Below are 21154 nucleotides of genomic sequence, written 5' to 3'. Positions count from 1 at the left end.
TGAAAAAAAAATGGAAATGTTCGAAAATATTCCCCAAATATGACATAGGATAGGGGTTAATTTTGTGGTTAATCTCTCGCTCTCCTCTGCTTTGCCTCTCTCTTATCTGAGTATCTCTACTAGGGTCTAAGCTAAGGGGCAGAGTGAACACATGCGTGCGTGTGCGCGTGAGTGTGCGTGCTCGTGCATGCGTTTGTGTGTGTGTGTGTGTGTGTGTGCGTCTCAGGTACTATAGAGTGCAATGCGTGTGAATTATTGATGACCCCGGGGGAGCGGTGCGTCTGCGTGTCAGTGTGTCAGACACACTATATCCTCCCCATATCCTCTGGTTTACCGTAGCCTGGAAGAGAGTATCCCCTCTGTGACTCACAGCTCCATGATCCGGCTCCATGGCTCGTTGGGGTCAAGGTGAAACGAACTAGAGCAGGGGGGGGTCTTCAACAGGGGGTTCCGGGACCCCTAGGGGGTCTTCAGAGACACTGCAGGGGGGGACGCCAAATCTTTGTGTATAATAGGGACTTTTTTTTATTTTCACATTTTCCACTTGAAACCTCGCATCCCTATTCTGGGGGGAAACATTAGCCGAACATAGCCTATCTAAAAGCTCACAACGCGTCGCTTATAGATCGGCTATTTTCAGCTGAGAGGTTTGGTGTACAAGGGAAAAAGAGAAGACCAAGCACCGAGCCATAGGTCAAGTTTGCAAAGGATTGAGGGTTTAAGTCGTTACATGTCTGAAAACACAAATTTAACATGAGTCAAATATGTAGTGGGGGTTCCTGCTTCATCTCTCTCTCACCTAAGGGGTCCTTGGTCTGAAGCCAAGGACCCCTGGCCTAGCGAGGAAGCCACGACCCGCGAGCCAGCACCACATCCACCAGCCCCTACTGCTGCCTCTTCCAGCTGTGATTACTTCTCAACCTTTTTCATTTCTAGAACTCCCGATTTGATAAAAATAAAATGAACTGTATCTGTGGGACCTCAATTACTGTAAAATCCTAAAATTACTTTGTTTATTTAACTCTGTACAAATGGTCCGTAAAAGGTCCATTTGATTACATTTGTCGATGTGGACCCCTGGTGGTCCCTAGATCCGACGTTGAGATCCAGTGGGTTACACCACAGGACGGTATCTTGAGGGGATTGAGAGGTTTCAGAAACCTACGACAGATACGTGAAAGTCAATAAACAGAGAGAAAATGTGATCTGACAGCCTTTAGCTGGAGTCATTCAGCTGATGTTCTTAACACATTCCATGTCAGAGTTTAATATCATAATGTACTCACCCACTGCTAGCGATTTATTGTTTTTTTGACCTCGCCACAGACCTAGCTAAATACCTTATGATCGCGTGTTCAACTGTTTGTAGACACACAGGGTAGTTGTGTGAGTGGCCCAGAGAAGAAATTTTCAATCGGCGACATTCCATTTTGCATTAGTAGCAGTTTCTAAAACCTGTTTCAGTTTCTAAAACCTGTTTCAAACAGCGTTCAGCGCAGAGAAAAACAACACAGAGATAATGGCGATTTAGCGGAAGCTTTAGAGCGGCGGCAGATGGGAACGAAAATCTTTGATTGACGCCATTTCCGAAAAAAAAAAAAAAAAGACCACTTCGCGTAGGCTACGCGATTGGCACGCTGCGGCTTTATTTAGGTTTGCGTAGATCTACGCGATTGGCATGCAATGTGTTAAGACTATATTTCATACTTTGTCATATGACGCTGTAAAAAATGTGTTTTCAGGAATTGACACTGTGGTCCGACAAAGTATAATGAATTAGGCTTTGAATTGACTTACAATGAGAGAAGAAAACACCCGCAACAAGAGAGGACATATGGCAGTTGATGGCCTAATTTTCTTGTTTTGTAACTATTACTCCAACTAATACCAACTACATATGCCGTTTGGAAACAGAACTTCATAAATGAATTGCCTGTTAATCAGTTGTTAAAGTCAACCATTGTAGGATCAACTTCATTCGGGTGTTTTTTATGAATGTGGCGGGTCACCTCAAGATGTTAGGGTCACATTTAAGTAATGGCACCTGTGACTTCCGTAGCTACAGAACAAACCCGATTCCATGGTTTTACACTCTTATCTATCTCTTTGCCTGGCTAAGACACACATGGCGTAACGCGGTTATGCCTTAAACCAACCAGGCTTGCTCATTTATACACAGGTGTCTCATAATTCTATAATATGTACAGTAAAACACAGGAGAATACAAGAATGATACCATACGGCTTGGCCCAGCTTTGGTGTTGCCCTTTTGACCTCTGCAGATACTGTACTAGTTCCCCTTTCCCTGTCCAAACACACCGTGTGAAGAGTGCTGCTCCAGACAGATAGTGGCCTTAAACAGAGGCACAGAGAGACCGGGGCTCGCCTGCCCTGCAGTGAAATGAAGGGAGTTATTAAAGTGCTATTTGTTAAAGGTCTTGTTGAGCAATTAGCATGTAAAGTGATCTGTGTGCGTTAGCTGGTCGCTTAGCCGCTGGGGGAAGATTCAGTGTGTCTGCCTATATCCGTGCCAGCTCTTAGACACACTCAATGTGTGAATATACCGTATGTGTGTGTCTATGCATGTTTAGATAGAGTGTGTGTGTGTGTTCGTGCGTGTGTTTGTTCATGCACACTTGTGGGGCAAGTATTCCCTGGGTGACGGCCAGCAATAAGAGGGTCATTTATCAAGGTGACTGCACCAGTCAAACTATATTCCCGCTCCGCTCTCCTGGGCATTGTCACGGCAACGTTGAAAAATGGATGGCCCTCTGGGCTCCGGGGGGAATGGTTATTTGAGCGAGGAGAAGAGTTTTCTGTGTATGTGTGTTGAGTGTGTGTGTGTGTGTATTGAGTGTGAAAAAGAGTCCTTTTCATTGTGTGTGTGTGTGTGTGTGTGTGTGTGTGTGTGTGTGTGTGTGTGTGTGTGTGTGTGTGTGTGTGTGTGTGTGTGTGTGTGTGTGTGTGTGTGTGTGTGTGTGTGTGTGTGTGTGTGTGTGTGTGTGTGTGTGTGTGTGAGTGAAGGGGCCATAATGGCTGATGTCATATGGCTTAGTGCTCAGCAATGCCTGTGTAGCCTTCAGAGTAGAAATTGTCAACTTTTATTAGCAAAGCAGATACAAGTTATAGGCGTTGCTGTCTGAAGCAATAAAACACAATTTAGGCATTTAGCAGATCCAGAGCGACTTCGAAAGTGCAAGATCAGAGTATAAATCGCATGAACCCTAATCCAGTGGTGTAAAGTAATAAGTACTTTTACTCAAGTTCTGTACTTGAGTACAATTTTTAGGTATTTTTTACTTTACTGGAGTATTTCTAATTTTCAGTACTTTAACTTCTGCTCCACTACTATCTCAGAGGCAAATATTGTACTTTTACTACACTACAATTATTTGCAAACTTTAGTTACTAGTTACTTTGTAGATTTTTATTATTATTATTACAAAACACACATTAACCACTTCAGCCCTATATACATTTCAGCCATTTCAAAATAGCCGATTTACAAGCTCACAATGCGTCGCGATGCGACGCATTGTGAGCTTGTAGATCTGCTATTTTCAAAGGATCTGTATACATTTTGAAAACTTGTGAAATGGGACATTTCTGCAAAATTAGTAATTTTACTTTTGGTACTTTAAGTACATTTTGATGCCAACACTTCTGTACTTTTACTCAAGTACATTTTGAATTCCAGACTTTTACTTGTAACAGAGTATTTCTACATTGCAGTATTGATACTTTTACAAAAGTAAAACATTTAAGTACTTTTTCCACCAATGCCCTAATCAACAAATGATGGTAAATGGTCAAGTAAATAGTGGAAAGAAAACAATGTAGTGCTACATACATAGTAACTATGGATACTAGGTAAACATCAAACCTAATACCTATAGCATCTGTCTAAACAACATGCTAAATCTAAATAACAAGTGGTCATGCAAACGGTAAATCTATGTAAATAACATGAATATGCATGAACAAGTAACCAACATACATTACATCTGGCATAGAATGCCTGATATTGATCTATGCAGGCTACATATGACACTGAGTGATACAAAAATGTATTAAAATAAAAAAGTGTACACTTTTTCAGTTAAAAAGTTATTTTGTCACTGGAGCATAAATCAGGGTTTAGCATCAGAGAAGACAACTTGAGTTTTGGTCACATGCTGATCCAGAGATGGTTTTTCTGCAGTGCTTCTCAAAGTGGGTTTCCAGGGACCCTCAGGGTTCCTTAAAAGAATCCCTGGCTAATAAGCCAAATATGCCTTAATACACTATAATGGCCCTCTATAACTAAAATAAAACATTTAAAACACCTTAACCATTTTGTTTATTTTAGAAACAGTTAATCTTTCACTCAATAGGTGCAATGCCCGATGCAAGTTGATGATGTCATTTGTCCATGTGTGGTCTAGCCCTGTGGAATGTATGGAATGCATGTGTAAAGAAACATATTCAAAATATTGATTTGATGTTTATATTGACCTTAGGAAGTATTAAGTTGTTTTTTATTTTCACATGCATTCCATAAATTCCACAGGGCTAGAGTAGACCACACATGGGCAAATGACATCATCAACTTCTGACGGGCATTGCCCCTATTGAGTACAAGTTTAAATATTTCTAAAATAAATACAATTTTTAAGGTGTTTTTCATTTTACATTTTAGTAATAGAGGACAATTATATTGTATTAAGCCAGGGATCCTTTTAAGGGGGTTCCAAATGGACCCTTACAAACGGGTCCATTTGGTACCATTTGTACACTCACAAGAGTTTCGGACGTCCATGAAATCAAAACCTTTGAGAACCACTTGGTCTAACAGTGTTTACTCACATTTCCTGCCCCTCCCCTTCCCCCCCAGTAGGTGGTTAAGGACCAACCACAGGGCTGTTGACATGTCATTTGGAGGTCAAAAGGTCAGCACCACCAACTCTATCCTGACCGACAGGACAGAGAAAACCCTCCATGGGAAATTTAAACAAACCTTTCCCCTGGCAGTGTGTGTGAGAGCGGGGGAAAGGGAATTTAAGTGTGTGTGTGTGTGTGTGTGTGTGTGAGAGAAAGTGTGCATAATATCATAGTTGGGGATCTGTGCACATCACAGACCCTCCAAACCAAACAAATCCCTGAAAGGCTTGGAGCCACGCGCAGCAGTCAGTCGCACACCACACACACAGCAGACTGAAACAGCACAGACTCTGGCACTGTTTGTCCGCTGTCTGTCTGTGTGTGTGTGTGTGTGTGTGTGTGTGTGTGTGTGTGTGTGTGTGTCTGTGTGTGTTCTCAAACTGTTTCCCCTATTTACATCTCTCAGATGCTTGGAAGGAATCTGCATGCATCCTGGATGTGGGACTCTTGAAATTAACCACTTTAAACCCTACTTGTAAAGGTCACAACTTAGAAGTTTGTGACCTTGTAAGTCTGCAGTTCTTTTCCAAATGTTTTAACTGGGACACTATGGTTCATCTATCTATAAATGTACTGTGTGTGTGTGTGTGTGTGTGTGTGTGTGTGTGTGTGTGTGTGTGTGTGTGTGTGTGCGTGCGTGCGTGCGTGCGTGCGTGTGCGCGCGCGTGTGCGTGCGTGTGTGTCTCTCTCGCTCATAAATTGAGGACCGTCTGACCCATCAACTTCAAACCTGACGTGTGTATATGGCAGAGGATCTGAGGTTGTGTGTTGTGCCGAGTGGAAATTCGGTTGGACCTGTGGTTGTCCTCCAGAACTCTGTATCTGTGTGTCTGTCTGACTGTCTGTGTCCCATTTAATGGGACATACATGGAGGTCTCTCTGTCTGTCTGTCTGTTGTACAACAGGTATTGCATCACCGTTCTCAACGGGCATCGGCCAAGTGTGGTTAAATACCACACACAGAAAAATAAAGGTGCTAACTGGAACCAAAACTGCTTCTTCAGAGTGATGCCATAGAAGAACCATTTTTGGTTCTGGAAAGAACCTTTCAGACCATTTATTTGAATGGTTCTATAAAGAAACCCCTTAACCCGTATCAACTTCATCAACCGGCTGAAATGTGTTAGTTTCGAAAATAGCAGATCTACAAGCTCACAACGCGTCGCAGTGCGACGCGTTGTGAGCTTGTAGATCTGCTATATACGATGAATGTCTGCCTATTAAGACATGGTTTAAGAGTTCAAAGGTTCCTCAAAGAACTTTAAAAAAAAAAAAGGTTCTCTAGAACTAGATGAGGAACATGAAGAACCATTCAATAGATCAAATGGTTCTTTTAGTAGTTGATGGTTCTTTGTGGAACCATATGGCCTTTTAAAGAACCATTTTTAAGAACCATTATTTTTCTGTGTGCAGGATGAATAATCAACACAAGTTTAACATTCTCTCCATTTTCTCTGCCTGTCTCTTGACATTTATGCCTTTTACAATAATGTTTTCTCTCAGCCTCTCTCTCTCTCTCTCTCTCTCTCTGTCTCTCTGTCACCTCTTTGTGTCCCTTCATTCTCCTGTTCTACTCATCTCATTTCTCTCCTCCTTTTTTTTTTGTATTTCATCTCATGTCTCGATCTGTCCCTCATAATCATCTCTCTATTTCCCCCGCGGCCCCCCCTCCCCTCCACAACCTCAGTGGCAGGGATGCAACTAATTAAGTGTCACTAATCGTACGTCTACCGTCTACCGCTCCTGTGTGTGTGTGTGTGTGTGTGTGTGTGTGTGTGTGTGTGTGTGTGTGTGTGTGTGTGTGTGTGTGTGTGTGTGTGTGTGTGCGCGTGTGTGTGTTTATGTGTGTGTACATGTCTTACTATACTTGTGAGGGCCCTATATGTACCCACTGGTTGTAGAATTTGAGAAATAGACATTGTGAGGACAGGACAATTTTCCTAATAAATCTCAGGAAAGATGTTTATGAGATCTTTAGTCATGATACAGCAGCTCCCTTTGGGACGCAGAGGAACTCTAGTGGAGACTACAGGCTCTTTTCCTTTTTTTACAGGAGAGAGAGAGAGAGAGTTGCAGAGAGAGAGCATTAGAGAGAAAGTGAGAGCGGGATGGAGAGAGTTAAAGAGAGGGATGGCGAAAGAGCGGGATAGAGAGAGAAAAAGAGAGAAACGGTTGTTTTATGGTTAAAAGGTACAGTTTGGGGCTAGAGTTAGGATTCAACATTTTAGAGGTTAGGTTTAGGGGTGTAGGATTGGAGTTCTGGCCGATGTATACATGTGAGCTTGTAAATTAGCTTTTTTTTAGGATTCAGGGTAAAAATGGCGAAAGTAATTCCTGTCCTAAAACATTGGATGTCCCCACAAGTATAGTAATACAAATATGTGTGAGTGCGTGTGTGTGTGTGTGTGCGTGTGTGTGTGTGTGTGTGTATGTGTGTGTGTACCTGAGCGTGGGTGATAACCGAGGGGCTGATTAAGGATATGAGCTGACATCACTCAGACAGACAGAGCACAGGGAAGGAGGTGTAATTAGTGTGTGTGTGTGTGTGTGTGTGTGTGTGTGTGTGTGTGTGTGAGAGGCTGCTTCTCTGCTGGCCTTTACTCTCTGACAAACCTCTCTCTCCCAGAGGTGTCTCTCTGTGAGCCACATCATCACTGCTCTTTTATTACTGAGTGGGGGGGAGTGGTGGAAAGTAACTAAAGTACATTTACTCCAGTACTGTTCTTAAGCACAATTTTGAGGTACTACTTTTACTTTACATGAGGATTCTACTCTGCTACATCTCAGAGGCAAATGTTGTATTTAGTTATCAATTATTTGACAGCTTTAGTTACTAGCAGATTTAGGGTATAACTGCAAAACATTATATTAAATGCCCAAAATTGGGACGCCACCTTGAAAGTGGTTAATGACTGAGGTTCAGGTAGTGAGCTTCCTCAAGGGACTACTGTATAGTCAGCATCTTTACCTCCATCCAGCCGGATATTCTCTCCATCTCACACACACACACACACACACACACACACACACACACACACACACACACACACACACACACACACACACACACACACACACACACACACACACACACACACACACACACACACACACACACACACACACACTCTCTCCGTTATGTGTGGCTGCCGTATGGTTGGGATGTGTGTTCACACGCCCCACTAGGCCCAGCGTCGTGCACAGATGCTCAATTGATTAGCGGATTAGAATTAGTCATCTGCACCGATTGGCCACACGTGTGTGGGCTTTTTTGCATGCAGCTGACTGCACCGTGTGTCTGCCTGTCTGTCTCCCTGTCTGCCTGCCTGCCTGTCTCTCTGTCTCTCTGTCAGCTTGTCAGTCTCTCAGTATACTGTAGCTTTGTTTATAGTCTGGTGTCGTTACTGAACTGAACTGAACATTAGTATTTAGCTGACTTGCTAATGCGTATATCCAGTGTGTATCAAGGGTTTGTGACTAGCTAGTTTTTGTAGCCCCCACACACACACGCACGCACGCACGCACGCACGCACGCACGCACGCACGCACGCACGCACGCACGCACGCACACACACACACACACACACACACACACACACACACACACACACACACACACACACACACACACACACACACACACACACACACACACACACACACACACACACACACCCCTACACACACCTACACACCTACACACCATTAGGCCACAGACCCCCATAGCTCTTGAGAGTGTACAAATGGACTCTCCAAGTTTTACAGGCCGGCAAGGTTGCATTCGGTTCTTTCTAACAATCATTTAGACACCAGTTAGAGAACTGGACCCCATGTCAATAATTATTGGTTTATTTTGCTCCGTGCCAGATTGGTGGAGTTTTTCCACATGCAACCATACAAGGTACACCATTAAATGTGGACAGTCACAGGCACACTGATGGTGAGTTTTTTCTGAACTAATGACCTGAATTAGTGTTCTATTACTAGTATAGTATAAGGGTTAGTCGTGGGGGCTTACCACACCAATTTCAGAGAACAAGAATGAAAACTAATAAAAAAACAGTATTTCTTGGCAGAACAGAAACACAGCCTTCAAATTTGAAGTTGAATTTAAATGAATTATACACAGCTGTTAAAGCATGTGGAACGACGGCCGTACTGTATGTTTTGGCAGCGATGTGCCATTATAAACACATGAATGGCAACCTGTGAATGAAACGCAAAGTGGCAGTGTTATGACTAGAACTGTTTTGATATTGATAAAGGTTGAAAGGTTCAGGCTTTGTTAAAAACGTTGTTTTCAGTATGACTGTGCGGTTCACTCCCTCAGTGTTATTGTGGTCATTTGAAATTGACGTTGGAACTTTGGTAGAACGTTGCGTACTCCACGTGGCCATGATATAAGTTCAAGTGTTGTCAATCATCTTTTATCATTCACTCCTGTGATCCAACAGAGAGGAATAAGGAATCTCACTTTAAGCACATAAACGAAGGTCGAACAAAGTGAACTCGGACAGTATATATACAAATGTATTTATGTCCTATTACTATATATGTCCTATTACTTGAGTAAAATGGCTCTATTCATGATACAGTATTGAACCCACACCCATTGAATTTGAAAAAAGATCTCTGGCGCCACAGAAATGTATTGGTCTCCAATGTGCTCATGTTACACGAGTGACGATGATGACAATGTACATGTACTAGTAGTATTTTCTGCAACACAATTTGACAACAATGAAAACTGTGAGAAATGTAAAATAATGATCAAACTAAATATATTTTTAATTCAGTTAATTGTCAAAGATCAGATGGTGTGTTCATTGATTGATTGATTGATTGAATACTTCATTAACAGTTTGCGAAAAGTATAGGGGTACAGCAGTTATACAATAAAGCTAAAAGTATAACAAAAAAAGCACTGAGGGGTTGTTTCCATTGTGGTCCTGTGTATTCAATTCATCAAGACATATACGATATAGGCATATAATACTATACAATAAATCATCAATATTAGGAGCAGTAAAAGTATATTTACAGAAACACAGTGGGGGGGGGGTTCATTTCTTTTGGAAAGCTAGAAGAATTGTCTAGGTCCAGGTGCAAATTGCAGACAGGTGCTCTTTTATGGCGCTTTTGAAGGAGGCTAGTAGTAGGGAGTCACACTTTTTGATGACTGGTGGTGGTAGGGCATTCCACATTTCGGTGGCATAATGGTAGAATGTATTCATCCCCATGTTTGTGCCGAATCTGGGAGGAATGAGATCAGTGGAGCTCTCTCTGGTGTTGTGCCCTTGGGCGGAAACAATAACACTCATTATTGAAAGGTTTCATAAAAAGGTGCATCTTAAGACGTCGATTAAAAACATTAATGCTGGGTGTGTTCCTATTCTCGTTTGGAAGGGCATTCCACAGCTGCTGTGGAGCAAGGCAGCATGAGGTTTGGTGACCCAGAGTTTTTAGTTTCCTGCAGGGTTGTTGAAGTTATGTGGAGCCAACAAAACGGAGTGTTTTTATTTAACCACAAATAAACCTGGCATCACTATTTTGGGCTTGTCATCATTAACAGATGAAAATGATCAAAAACAGCCTAGTCCTATATTATGCTTGATTTACTTTGTTGTACGGCAGGGGTCATGGAAATACCTGATCTACAAGCTCACAACGCATCACACGATGCGACAGCGTTCTGAGCTTGTAGATTGTCATTTTCTTGCCACCCCACGCGGTCGTATGACGAAGTATAAATTAATCTGAAGTGGTTTCACTCACAGAGCTAGAGGCAGGAGCTGAACCACGAACTGCTTTTAGAGGTGAGAGTTAGACGTTTTTAAATCAATACCAGAGCAAACAGGAAGCCTGTGGAGATTTGAGAGTGTACAGGTCAGGAGTGAATGTAAGGATTTAAGCAGTAAGCCGGAGAGCAGTGCATTGCCGGAGTCAATCCTGGATATATGTTGAAGCATATGGTTCAGCATCACTTTAACAACTGGTGAAAGTTACCTTTTGTGGACTTATATGGTTGAACCTGACAATGCGCTGATACTCTTTGTACCTTAATCTCATGTGCAATGCGCCGATTTCTTTTTGCGAAATTTCACCCACTGTTTTACACCTGTGTATAAACCTGTGATTTGATAATGAAGCTGATACTGATTCCAGCAGAAAGTCATACTGCTGGTTCTACAGCGGAGATACCATGACGTTGGCCACTTTCAACCTGGTGTCCCTATACTTTAGGCAAAACATTGCACTAGCAGATCTACAAGCTCACAATGTGCGGCGATGCGATGCCATGTGTTATGTGAGCTATAGGTTTTACAATGTAGATTGTCTCGCTTTTTTTTTTCTCACACAGCGCAACGCCATCAATGTGACGAATTACAAAATGGGGCTCAAGTGGTTAACATTGTTGTTGTGGGAGCTCTTTGCATGCTGCAGTAAAGACCAACGGGGGCGGGGTGAGATTCATTACACCCTTCCTGGGCCTTCCACTGCATCCACATGCACACATGCACGTGTGTGCTAATCCTGACCAACACCACTCCTTATGCCTCTGTCTTCACAAATCTCATGTATGTTCTCTCTCTCTCTCTCTCTCTCTCTCTCTCTCTCTCTCTCTCTCTCTCTCTCTCTCCTCGCAAACATCTTATTTCATCCTATCTGATCGCCCCCTCCATCCCTCCCTCTCTCTCTTTATTCCTTGCTTGCTTGCCTTCCTTTCTAAACTAATAGGGTAGAGAATGGCCTGAGTGGGCCATTTCAGAGGAGGGAATCAACTGCTTCAGTGCGCACTGAGGCTATTAGCGTATACTGTTATATGTGCTGCTGTGTGTGGTTGAATTGCACAGCGTGTGTGTGTGTGTGTGTGTGTGTATGTGTGAGTGTGTGTGTGTGTGTGTGTTTGAGAGAGAGACGCGTTCTGCTTTAATGAGCTATTGTTTGGTGGAGTCGCCACTTGAGGGGAGTCTGCCGCTCGACTGACCCCTGACCCGACAATACCGCGCAAAACCCAATTAGCCATGCCTCATCACTCTGTGTGTGTGTGTGCGCTTGTGTGTGTGTGTGTGTGTGTGTGCACACACGCTTATCCTTGTATCTCTTGCTCTCTCTCTTCCACTCAACCCTTTCTATTTGCTCTCTCCACCTTTTTCTTTCTTTGGTGGGTAATTCTTTGTAACTCAGCTGAAGATAGAGAAACTCGCTTTCCTGGAAGAGAGTACAACAACCCTCGTTCCTGATTGGGTCTGACATGTCGTGCAGTATGGCTGGGTTGTTGTCCTGCAGTATGGCTGGGTTGTTGTCCTGCAGTATGGCTGGGTTGTTGTCCTGCAGTATGGCTGGGTTGTTGTCCTGCAGTATGGCTGGGTTGTTGTCCTGCAGTATGGCTGGGTTGTTGTCCTGCAGTATGGCTGGGTTGTTGTCCTGCAGTATGGCTGGGTTGTTGTCCTGTAGCAGCAGCCAGGTATCATGGACCTTCACGAGTTCGAGACTCGGAACGTGAATTTAACCCTCAGATGAAGACATATACTTCATAATGGCACCTACAGTATAGCATGCAATGACACCCTAGCTGTCTTCTCCTCAAAGACAAAATAGGTGTATAGGCTCACAATATAGGCTCACGAGGCGTTGTGAGCTTGTAGATCGGCTATTTTTGGCAAAGAGGTATAGGTGTAGAGGGAAAAAAGAGAAGACCAAGTAAACAAAAAAAGGTGAATCTGAAACAATTTTATACAATGTAGAGGGGGTCCCTGCTTCATCTCTCTCTCAGCTAGGGGGTCCTTGGCCTGAAAACGTTGAAGACCCCTGGTATATACAGTATACAGTCAGATTCTACGTGTTCATTTAATTCAGCCACCCTTCTGCCTCTTTAAATTGTTCAAGGACTCAGCTGGTGTGTTATGCTGGACTGTTGTGATTGGATGTGGTCCAATCACAACCAATGGACCAATAATCAGGGTCCATTTGGGTCCATTTGGTTCTATATGTACGCTGTCCGAGTTGAATGTTGTTGAATATATACAGTCAGTGTGATTATATACAGTGTGTGTATATATATACAGTCAGTGTGATTATATACAGTGTCTGTATATACTGTCCTAGGTTCCTATTGGTGTGTATGTGGGTCACACCCCTCTCTCTCCTTGTCCAGTGTCTGTCAGAGTAATTCTCACACACATCAAGGGAGCGATTGTAGACCTCCCACCATGACCCCACTCACTCCCCTCATCCCTCCATCCCTCCTCCCGTCCGTTGCGCATCCCAACCTCACTCCCGCCATTCCTCCCTCCATCCATCCATCCATCCATCCATTGATAGATTGATGCTATAAGGCATACATGGGCCACATGCGGCCCCCACCTTCACTTAATGCGGCCCGCAGGTTAATATCGGAATACTGATATATTATTGATTTCAGCTGTTACAATTCCAAACATACAAACATGACCCGCTTTAATAACTTCAGTCTATATTAGTAGCTTAAAAATTCTATTGTCTTTTTAATGTCCAATGTATTTGTATTTAACTTCATAAAGTTAACAAGTATAACTAAATGCATTTGAAATTAAATAAAAATGTAACTTTTCAGGATTCCATTTAAAAAATGGCAAAAAATATATCAGGATTCCAATTCAAAAATAGCAAAAATAGCAGATCTACAAGCTCAAAACGCCTCGCAGCGCGACGCGTTTTGAGCTTGTAGATCTGCTATTTTTGCTACTTTTCTGTGACAAAGAATGGCGGACAAAAAAAGTTCAAATAGGGAGATAAGAGTGTCTGCCCGACAATATGCAATGTGGCCCTCTGTAGTGAGTGTGGAAATATAGCGGCCCTCCCCATCATCAAAGTTGCCCACCCCTGCTATAAGGCTAACACAAGAAGCCCTAATGGCTTGTTTCCATTGTGGTCCTGTGTATTCAATTCATCAGGACATTTAAGGACACACAATACAATAATATACAAGACGTCATCAACACTAATAGCAATAAACGTATTATATGTACCGAAAACAATTGGGGTGGGGGGGGGGCATTTCTGGTGTTAGTCTTCCATCCATCCTAACATCTCTCCCTGCCTTCCTGCCTTCCTGCCTCCCTTAAAGGAGTAGTTCACCCCAAAAAGTACTTATTTTCTATCAATTACACACCCCATGAAGCCTTGAATTCAATTAATCTGTTTAGTTTTTGTCGCATTCCTGAGCCAATCATTTGATGACCGGCTGAGTTTCCAGTAGGAGACACAAAGAGCCTCCATTGAGTCTCCTATTGACCGATGACCCGGTCATCCAATTATTGGCTCAGGAATGCGACAAAAAACAAAACAATCTCCATGAATTCAAGGCTTCATGGGGTGTGTAACTGATAGAAAATAAGTATTTTTTTGGGTGAACTACTCCTGTAAGTTGTGCCTCCCTCCCTTCCTTTCTCTTTCTCTTTCTCGCTCTCTCTGTGTCTCTGTGTCTGTCTCTCTCTCTCTCTCTCTCTCTCTCTCTCTCTCTCTCTCTCTCTATCTCTCTCTCTCTCTCTCTCTCTCTCTCTCTCTCTCTCTCTCTCTCTCTCTCTCTCTGCTGTGCTTTGTGCAAGGCAAAACCATGGACATTTGATTCATTAGGACAGACAAGGTCAAACTGTAGTCCCACCCTTAACTACAGCGAACATGACACCACACACACACACACACACACACACACACACACACACACACACACACACACACACACACACACACACACACACACACACACAAATATGCACGTGTAAACACGCATACACATACACATACACACAAACACTGAACACATTAGCACACAATACACAAACAGGGCTCGTTTTTCATCGCTGTCCGTCTCGTGGGAAGAGTCAGTGACATCATCCCTGCTTCTGTCTTGCTATCAGTCAAAGCAGACAGTGAGGTCACAGTCAGAAGCCCCTCCCACCATTAGTCCTGACCACCAGTTCTAACAGCAGCATAGAGATTGGTCCTGAAAGAGCTTAGACCAGGGGGGTCTTTAACGTTTTTCAGGCCAGGGACCCCCACTACATATTGTATAAAATTGTGTTGCAGATTAACTTGTTTGACAGCACCATCATCAGTGTATGCTGGATTCATGTTAATGTGTATTTTCAGACATTTAGCCACTTAAACTGTCAGTACTTAGTAAACTTGACCGTTGGCTCTATACTTGGTCTGCTCTTTTTTCTCTCTACACCAAACCTATTTGCCGTTTTTGTCTAAAGTTCTCCTTAGAATAGGGATGCTAACTAAAGTTCAAGTGGTTAATGTAAAAAAAAATGATAATCCTATCACACACAGATTTGCTTATTTAGAACACATGCATTGACACAACTATGTTTAATACGTATAAGATTTGTGCAAATCTTTGAATATGTATATTTTTGTTCAACTCAAATCTTTGTTTCTAGGGGTCCTTGGAACAAAATATTTTGAGATGGGGGTCCGCGGCCAAATACATATCATTTTTGGGGGTCCTTGACATGAAAAAGTTTGAGAACCCTTGGTCTAGATGAAGAATGAGCTCATCGTAGTTGCGTGTTGTTGTTGAGTAGCGGTTGTGTCCAGGTTGTACATTAGCATCATGTCCATGTCAGAGGACAGTCTAGTTGTCCACACATGCCCATTACTTTCTTTCAAGGATTGGCCGAACTGCCCGCTGTGGTTTAATAAAAAGCCCTGTCATTGGCTAAACCTCCTGCTGGATCCAATCAGCTGCTCTGTTGGAGATGGGGGACTGTTGTTGTGTCAGAGTGTGTGTGGGGGGGGGGGGGGGGGGGGGTGGCAGCATCAAGAAACCATCACTTGTGTGTGTGTGTGTGTGTGTGTGTGTGTGTGTGTGTGTGTGTGTGTATGTGATGTGATGTTGGGATGTGAGCTGATGCTGCTCTTCTGATGTGCTTCAGACCTGTCACAATTGCCTGATCGCATTTTTTTTTAGATAATTCTAATTATTTTGCATATCGTTGCTGTCGGGGCAGAAACCTCTTATATCCATATTTTAACTTTTAGTTTTTTTGTAAATTGACACCCTACTTGATCATACTACAGTGTCACACAAAAGCATCAAAAGTAGCCGATCTACAGGCTCGAAACGCGGCACAAAGCTGCTATTTCTACTATTTAAAACTAAGATAACATTTTGAAATATGGCCATTGTAAAAAAATATATTTTGATTATACGTCTTGTTAGTCAACTAATCATCAAGTAAAATGTGTCATGATGGTGACTGACAACCCTACTGATGTGTTCCTGTCTGTTCTCTCTTCTGCAGGGACCTGAACGCCAACAATCTGACAGTCATTACCAAGACCGACTTCTCTGGTTTCAAGCACCTGCGAGTCCTGTGAGTCACACACACACACACACACACACACACACACACACACACACACACACACACACACACACACACACACACACACACACACACACACACACACACACACACACACACACACACACACACACACACACACACACACACACACACACACACACACACACACATTTCATACACTCTTCACACCACACTGTACAACAGTGGTTCTCAATGTGGGGGGTCCGGAGACCCCCAGGGGATCTTGTGGGGGTTCCAGGGGATCCCCAGTTATCAATGATTGATGGTTCATCTTCAAGTAAATAATGTACAACTAGAGAATGTAAAATAATGGCTATTTTTATCAGTTTCACTGTCATAGACAAGGAATTCTCGACCAAATGAAAGACCATGTCAGACCAAATCATGTCTGACAATTAAAAAAATGTTCTTCATCAGGGGTCCCTGAGATATAGGAAAAAAAATCATATACTAGTCAAATTCAGGATCCCATTTAATTCTGAGAGCGAATGGAACCAAATGGTCCATTTGGTTCCATTTTGTAGACTTTCAAATGTAAATTCAGGATTTTATTGGGCACCTTGTGCTCTGGTTCACATCACAACTCTATAACAGACGTTTTTTGAATCTATCATTCTATTCTGTCACCCTACTGTAGTTCGTTGAAAATGAAATGAAAATGACACATGGGGGAAGCCACCAAGTGCCTCGTCTCCTCTTCTTGTAATGACATGCGTAAGAATTCATTCATTCATCATTTAAAAAAATAGCTCAATAGTTCAAGTATCAAAACGGTTATCAAAAATCAACCGTCTCTGTAGTATACTCATCTAATAGTCCTCACAGCATGATAACATGATAATATTATGCGTGGTTCATTCTTTTCACAAGGGTGCTCTGTGACCACGGAACTGTTTGAAATGGAAAACAAGAAGACCACGTCGGTGGGGAAATCACAGAGCAATCTGTTCTAACATCCTGCCATGTTATTAGAAAACAGTCAACCAATATGTCTGCGGTGGCAGTTGGACAAAACGTGTCTTATCACAAGTCGCTCTGTTGACAAAAGCGGTAAGCTTTTGGTTCTAAAAGCCCACTGTTTTTCCACGCCGCCTGCATGCCTCGGTACTCTGGTGTCCAGTGGTGTAAAGTAACTAAGTACATTTACTCAAGTACTGTACCGAGGTACAATTTTGAGGTACTTTTACTTTACTGTAGAGTATTTCCAATTGTCTATACTTTTACTTCTACTCCACTACATCTCATAGGCAAAAATATTGTACTTTTACTCCACTAAAATTATTTGAAAACTTTAGGTACTAGTTACTTTGCAGATATATATTATTACGTTATAAAACACATTAACCACTTTAGCCCTATTTTAAACCTAGGCTATTTGAAAATAGCCGATCTACAAGCCCACAACGCGTCGTATTGTGACGTGTTGTGAGCTTGTAGATCGGCTATTTTCACACATTTCAGTACTTTTACTTTTGGTACTTTAAGTACATTTTGATACCAATACTAGTAAAACATTTGAGTACGTTTTCAACCACTGCCGGTGTCCTGTGTGTGGGATTTGTGGGAATCGAGCGTGTGACAGCGGTGAAACCCAGAGGCTATGCGTTTTTGACTCACCCCTGATATGTGAGCGTGGTGGAATGGTGTCAGTGTCAGTCACATTACAACAGGAAGGGGGGGCTAGCTGTGACCCTTTGACCTGGAAACACAATGGTCCCAGTGGCTAGTGTTGGTTTCCTGTGTTATGAGCATGGGATTTGGACTGTGAATGGATGACATGCTAGGAACTAATGGCATGTCTTTAGGCCTGCTTAAAGACTATTGGCATTCCACTTGGAGCCTGGGGCACGTTGCTGTCAGGAAGAGATTCAGTGTTACACCAGTAGATTAGGGACGTGGAATGTTAAGTGTTTCTATTTGTCTGTTTTTTTGTTCTGTTTTTTCTTTGTGTTATTGTGATATTGTGTTTCATTTTGTTGTCAATGTCGTGTTTAAAAAAAGAACAATTCTATGGAGAGCTGTATTATTTAATGGCTGAATGTCAAAATTGTAAAAAATAAAATAAAAAATATTAGGGACGTGGTTGTCAGTGAAGGTCCTCTACTAAACAAGGTGTCTACGGATTACTTTTGAACAATATCTGAATCTATTAGGGCTGGGAAATTAACTGATAATATATGCAAACCCATATTTAGAACCAATAACCCACTTAATCGTGCTCATCAGGTACTGTAGGTTCATCGAATAATCCAGAAGCAGGTTTTGTTTTCTAATTATATCAGTGAATCAACATGAAAATAATTCCGATTTTTTTGATTATTCCACTAAACTGATTAGTCTGATGAACCACTTACCCCTGTATTATACTTCATTGTACAATGGTTGTATACAGAAATAGTGAAAATTGCCAATTTACAAGCTTGTGAGCTTGTAGTGTGCAATTCTACCATGAAAAAAAGTTTGAGATAATTGTGTTGTTGATTTGAAGTCATATCACACAGCCCTACTCTCCATCCCTTTGATTGTATTTATTTGTCTCTCTTTCTCTACCTGTCTGTCTATTCATCTGTATGTGTCTCTCTCTCTCTCTCTCTCTCTCTCTCTCTCTCTCTCTCTCTCTCTCTCTCTCTCTCTCTCTCTCTCTCTCTCTCTCTCTCTCTCTCTCTCTCTCCATGCAGTCATCTGATGGAAAACCAAATCAGTAATATTGAGAGAGGAGCCTTTGATGACCTGAAGGAACTGGAGAGACTGTGAGAGCACACACACACACACACACACACACTATCTCATGCACACACACGCAGCATGAGCCACACACACACATGCTGACTCATCGACATACACATACATTACCCCAACACATATAGTTGTCATGAACAGAATGTCAGAACTCTGAGCATCATTGTTGTCTCTCTGTGTGATTGATCTTCCAGACGCCTCAACAAAAACCGTCTCACTCAGCTGCCAGAGCTGATGTTTCAGAAGAATGAAGCCCTGTCTCGACTGTAAGTGTCTCACTCTGACGACCCTACACCCTATAGTACACACACACACACACACACACACACACACACACACACACACACACACACACACACACACACACACACACACACACACACACACACACACACACACACACACACGTTTCAATCGCCTCAGGTGAGCTGTTACCAGGTGTTACCTGAGGCGAAAAAAAAAAATGTTTTCACAATTTTTCAAAAATAGCAGATATACAAGCTCATGGCGCGGCACTCGGTGCCGCGCCATGAGCTTGCATATCTGCATATCTGCTAAAATGATAAAGGCCGTTACAGGGAGTGAGTGACCCGCCCTAGTAATTAATTTTCAATGCGAGACGGGCGATTATTTGGGACGCGCGGAGAAGTTGTGGAGCGGGCGCGGTGCCGGGAAATGCTCGCGCTCGCGCTCGTTTCGTGCACACACCTGGGGGCGGAAGGGACTGGATTGTGGTCAGCTTTTTGTTCCCCGCTACGTGCAGGAGGACAAAACGACAATGATCGCGCTGCGTCTCGATCCCCGCTGATCCAAGCGTAGAACGCCCGCGTCACTCGCTCCCCGTCTGAAACGACCTTAACACAAAAAAGTCCTGGGGACTTCTTTGGGTTTCCATTGTGTTCTTGCATCCTACATCTTACAGTTCCACCTTATGGTCCCTATGTGTGTGTGAGAGTGAATGAAAGCTTCAATGAATGAATGAATGAGTGAACGGATCATTTAACAAATGACAGTGACCCTGGCCGATATATATGTCCGATCATTTCTCCCTACCTGGACAACTAGCTCTCCCTCCAGAGCCACCAAGAGTCATTCATTCCTTAAGGATATAAACTGTTACAACTGCGTGGGCAACAATATGAAAAGACATTCCTTCATAATGACTGGAATCACTGACGTTTTCCTGGATACGGAGACTACACATGCAGTCATCATTCAAATCCCACTGGCTGTTACTATGTGAATTAATGTCGCTGTGTGTGTGTGTGTCTCTCTCTCTCTCTCACACACACACACACACACACACACACACACACACACACACACACACACACACACACAGAGAGAGAGAGACCCCCAGCCAAAGAACTTCTGTTGAATGTGTGTGTTTGTGTTAGAGGATTGACTAGAGCTCCCGTGCTACTGCCTGGATACGCTAGGAAACGGATACACAAACACTGGCAAAGAGAGAGAGAGAGGGAAGAAGAGAGAGAGAGAGAGCAAGGGAGAGAGAGAAACAGAGAGACAGGGAGAGAGTGAGAGAGAGGATCAGAGAGAGAGAGCGAGAGAGGAAAAGCAAAACAAACAAGACAGCAGTTTTTAATTATCAGTTCCCTCCAATAGATCCCTTTGTGACAGGTGTGTGAGTGTGTGTTAGGGTGCATGTCTGTGTCAGAAACAAATGAGTGAAAGAAAAGGTGACGGTGTGTGTGCGTGTGCGTGTGAGCGAGCGCTTAAGATGGATTAGAGCGGAAGGTGCAGACAGAAAGACACTCTCTCCTTTCCTGTACATCATCCCTGCCAGTAGAGATGGAGGAGACAGTGGATTACAGCCATGAAAATACAACTAATTACAGAAGCTGTGTATGTGTGTGTGCGTGCGTGGTTTTTAGAGAGGGAGAAAGAGAAAAATGAGTGACTGAAACATGATGAAAAACGGAGTGTGTGTGTGTGTGTGTGTGTGTGTGTGTGTGTGTGTGTGTGTGTGTGTGTGTGTGTGTGTGTGTGTGTGTGTGTGTGTGTGTGTGTGTGTGTGTGTGTGTGTGTGTGTGTGTGTGTGTTAACTTGTTTGCTGGTTTGTTTTTTGGCCAATTTCACACCTTGGCTCCCATCAG

The 21154-nt window shown here is 42.9% G+C and overlaps 1 protein-coding gene across 1 annotated transcript in view; it reads left to right on the top strand.

Annotated features, from left to right (window-relative positions):
- LOC311058273 (slit homolog 1 protein-like) overlaps positions 1–21154 on the top strand; it is a 103717-nt gene that overhangs the window by 2310 nt on the left and 80253 nt on the right. Inside the window, exons 2-4 of the mRNA XM_084075658.1 lie at positions 16215–16286; positions 18980–19051; positions 19235–19306. Of these exons, the coding sequence (XP_083931784.1) occupies positions 16215–16286; positions 18980–19051; positions 19235–19306 (216 nt within the window). The remainder of the gene's footprint in view (positions 1–16214; positions 16287–18979; positions 19052–19234; positions 19307–21154) is intronic.

The sequence above is a fragment of the Gymnoscopelus microlampas genome, assembly GCF_963454915.1.
Source record: "Gymnoscopelus microlampas genome assembly, chromosome: 2".
Classification (NCBI taxonomy): domain Eukaryota; kingdom Metazoa; phylum Chordata; class Actinopteri; order Myctophiformes; family Myctophidae; genus Gymnoscopelus; species Gymnoscopelus microlampas.
This window is presented reverse-complemented; position numbering and strand designations above follow the sequence as displayed.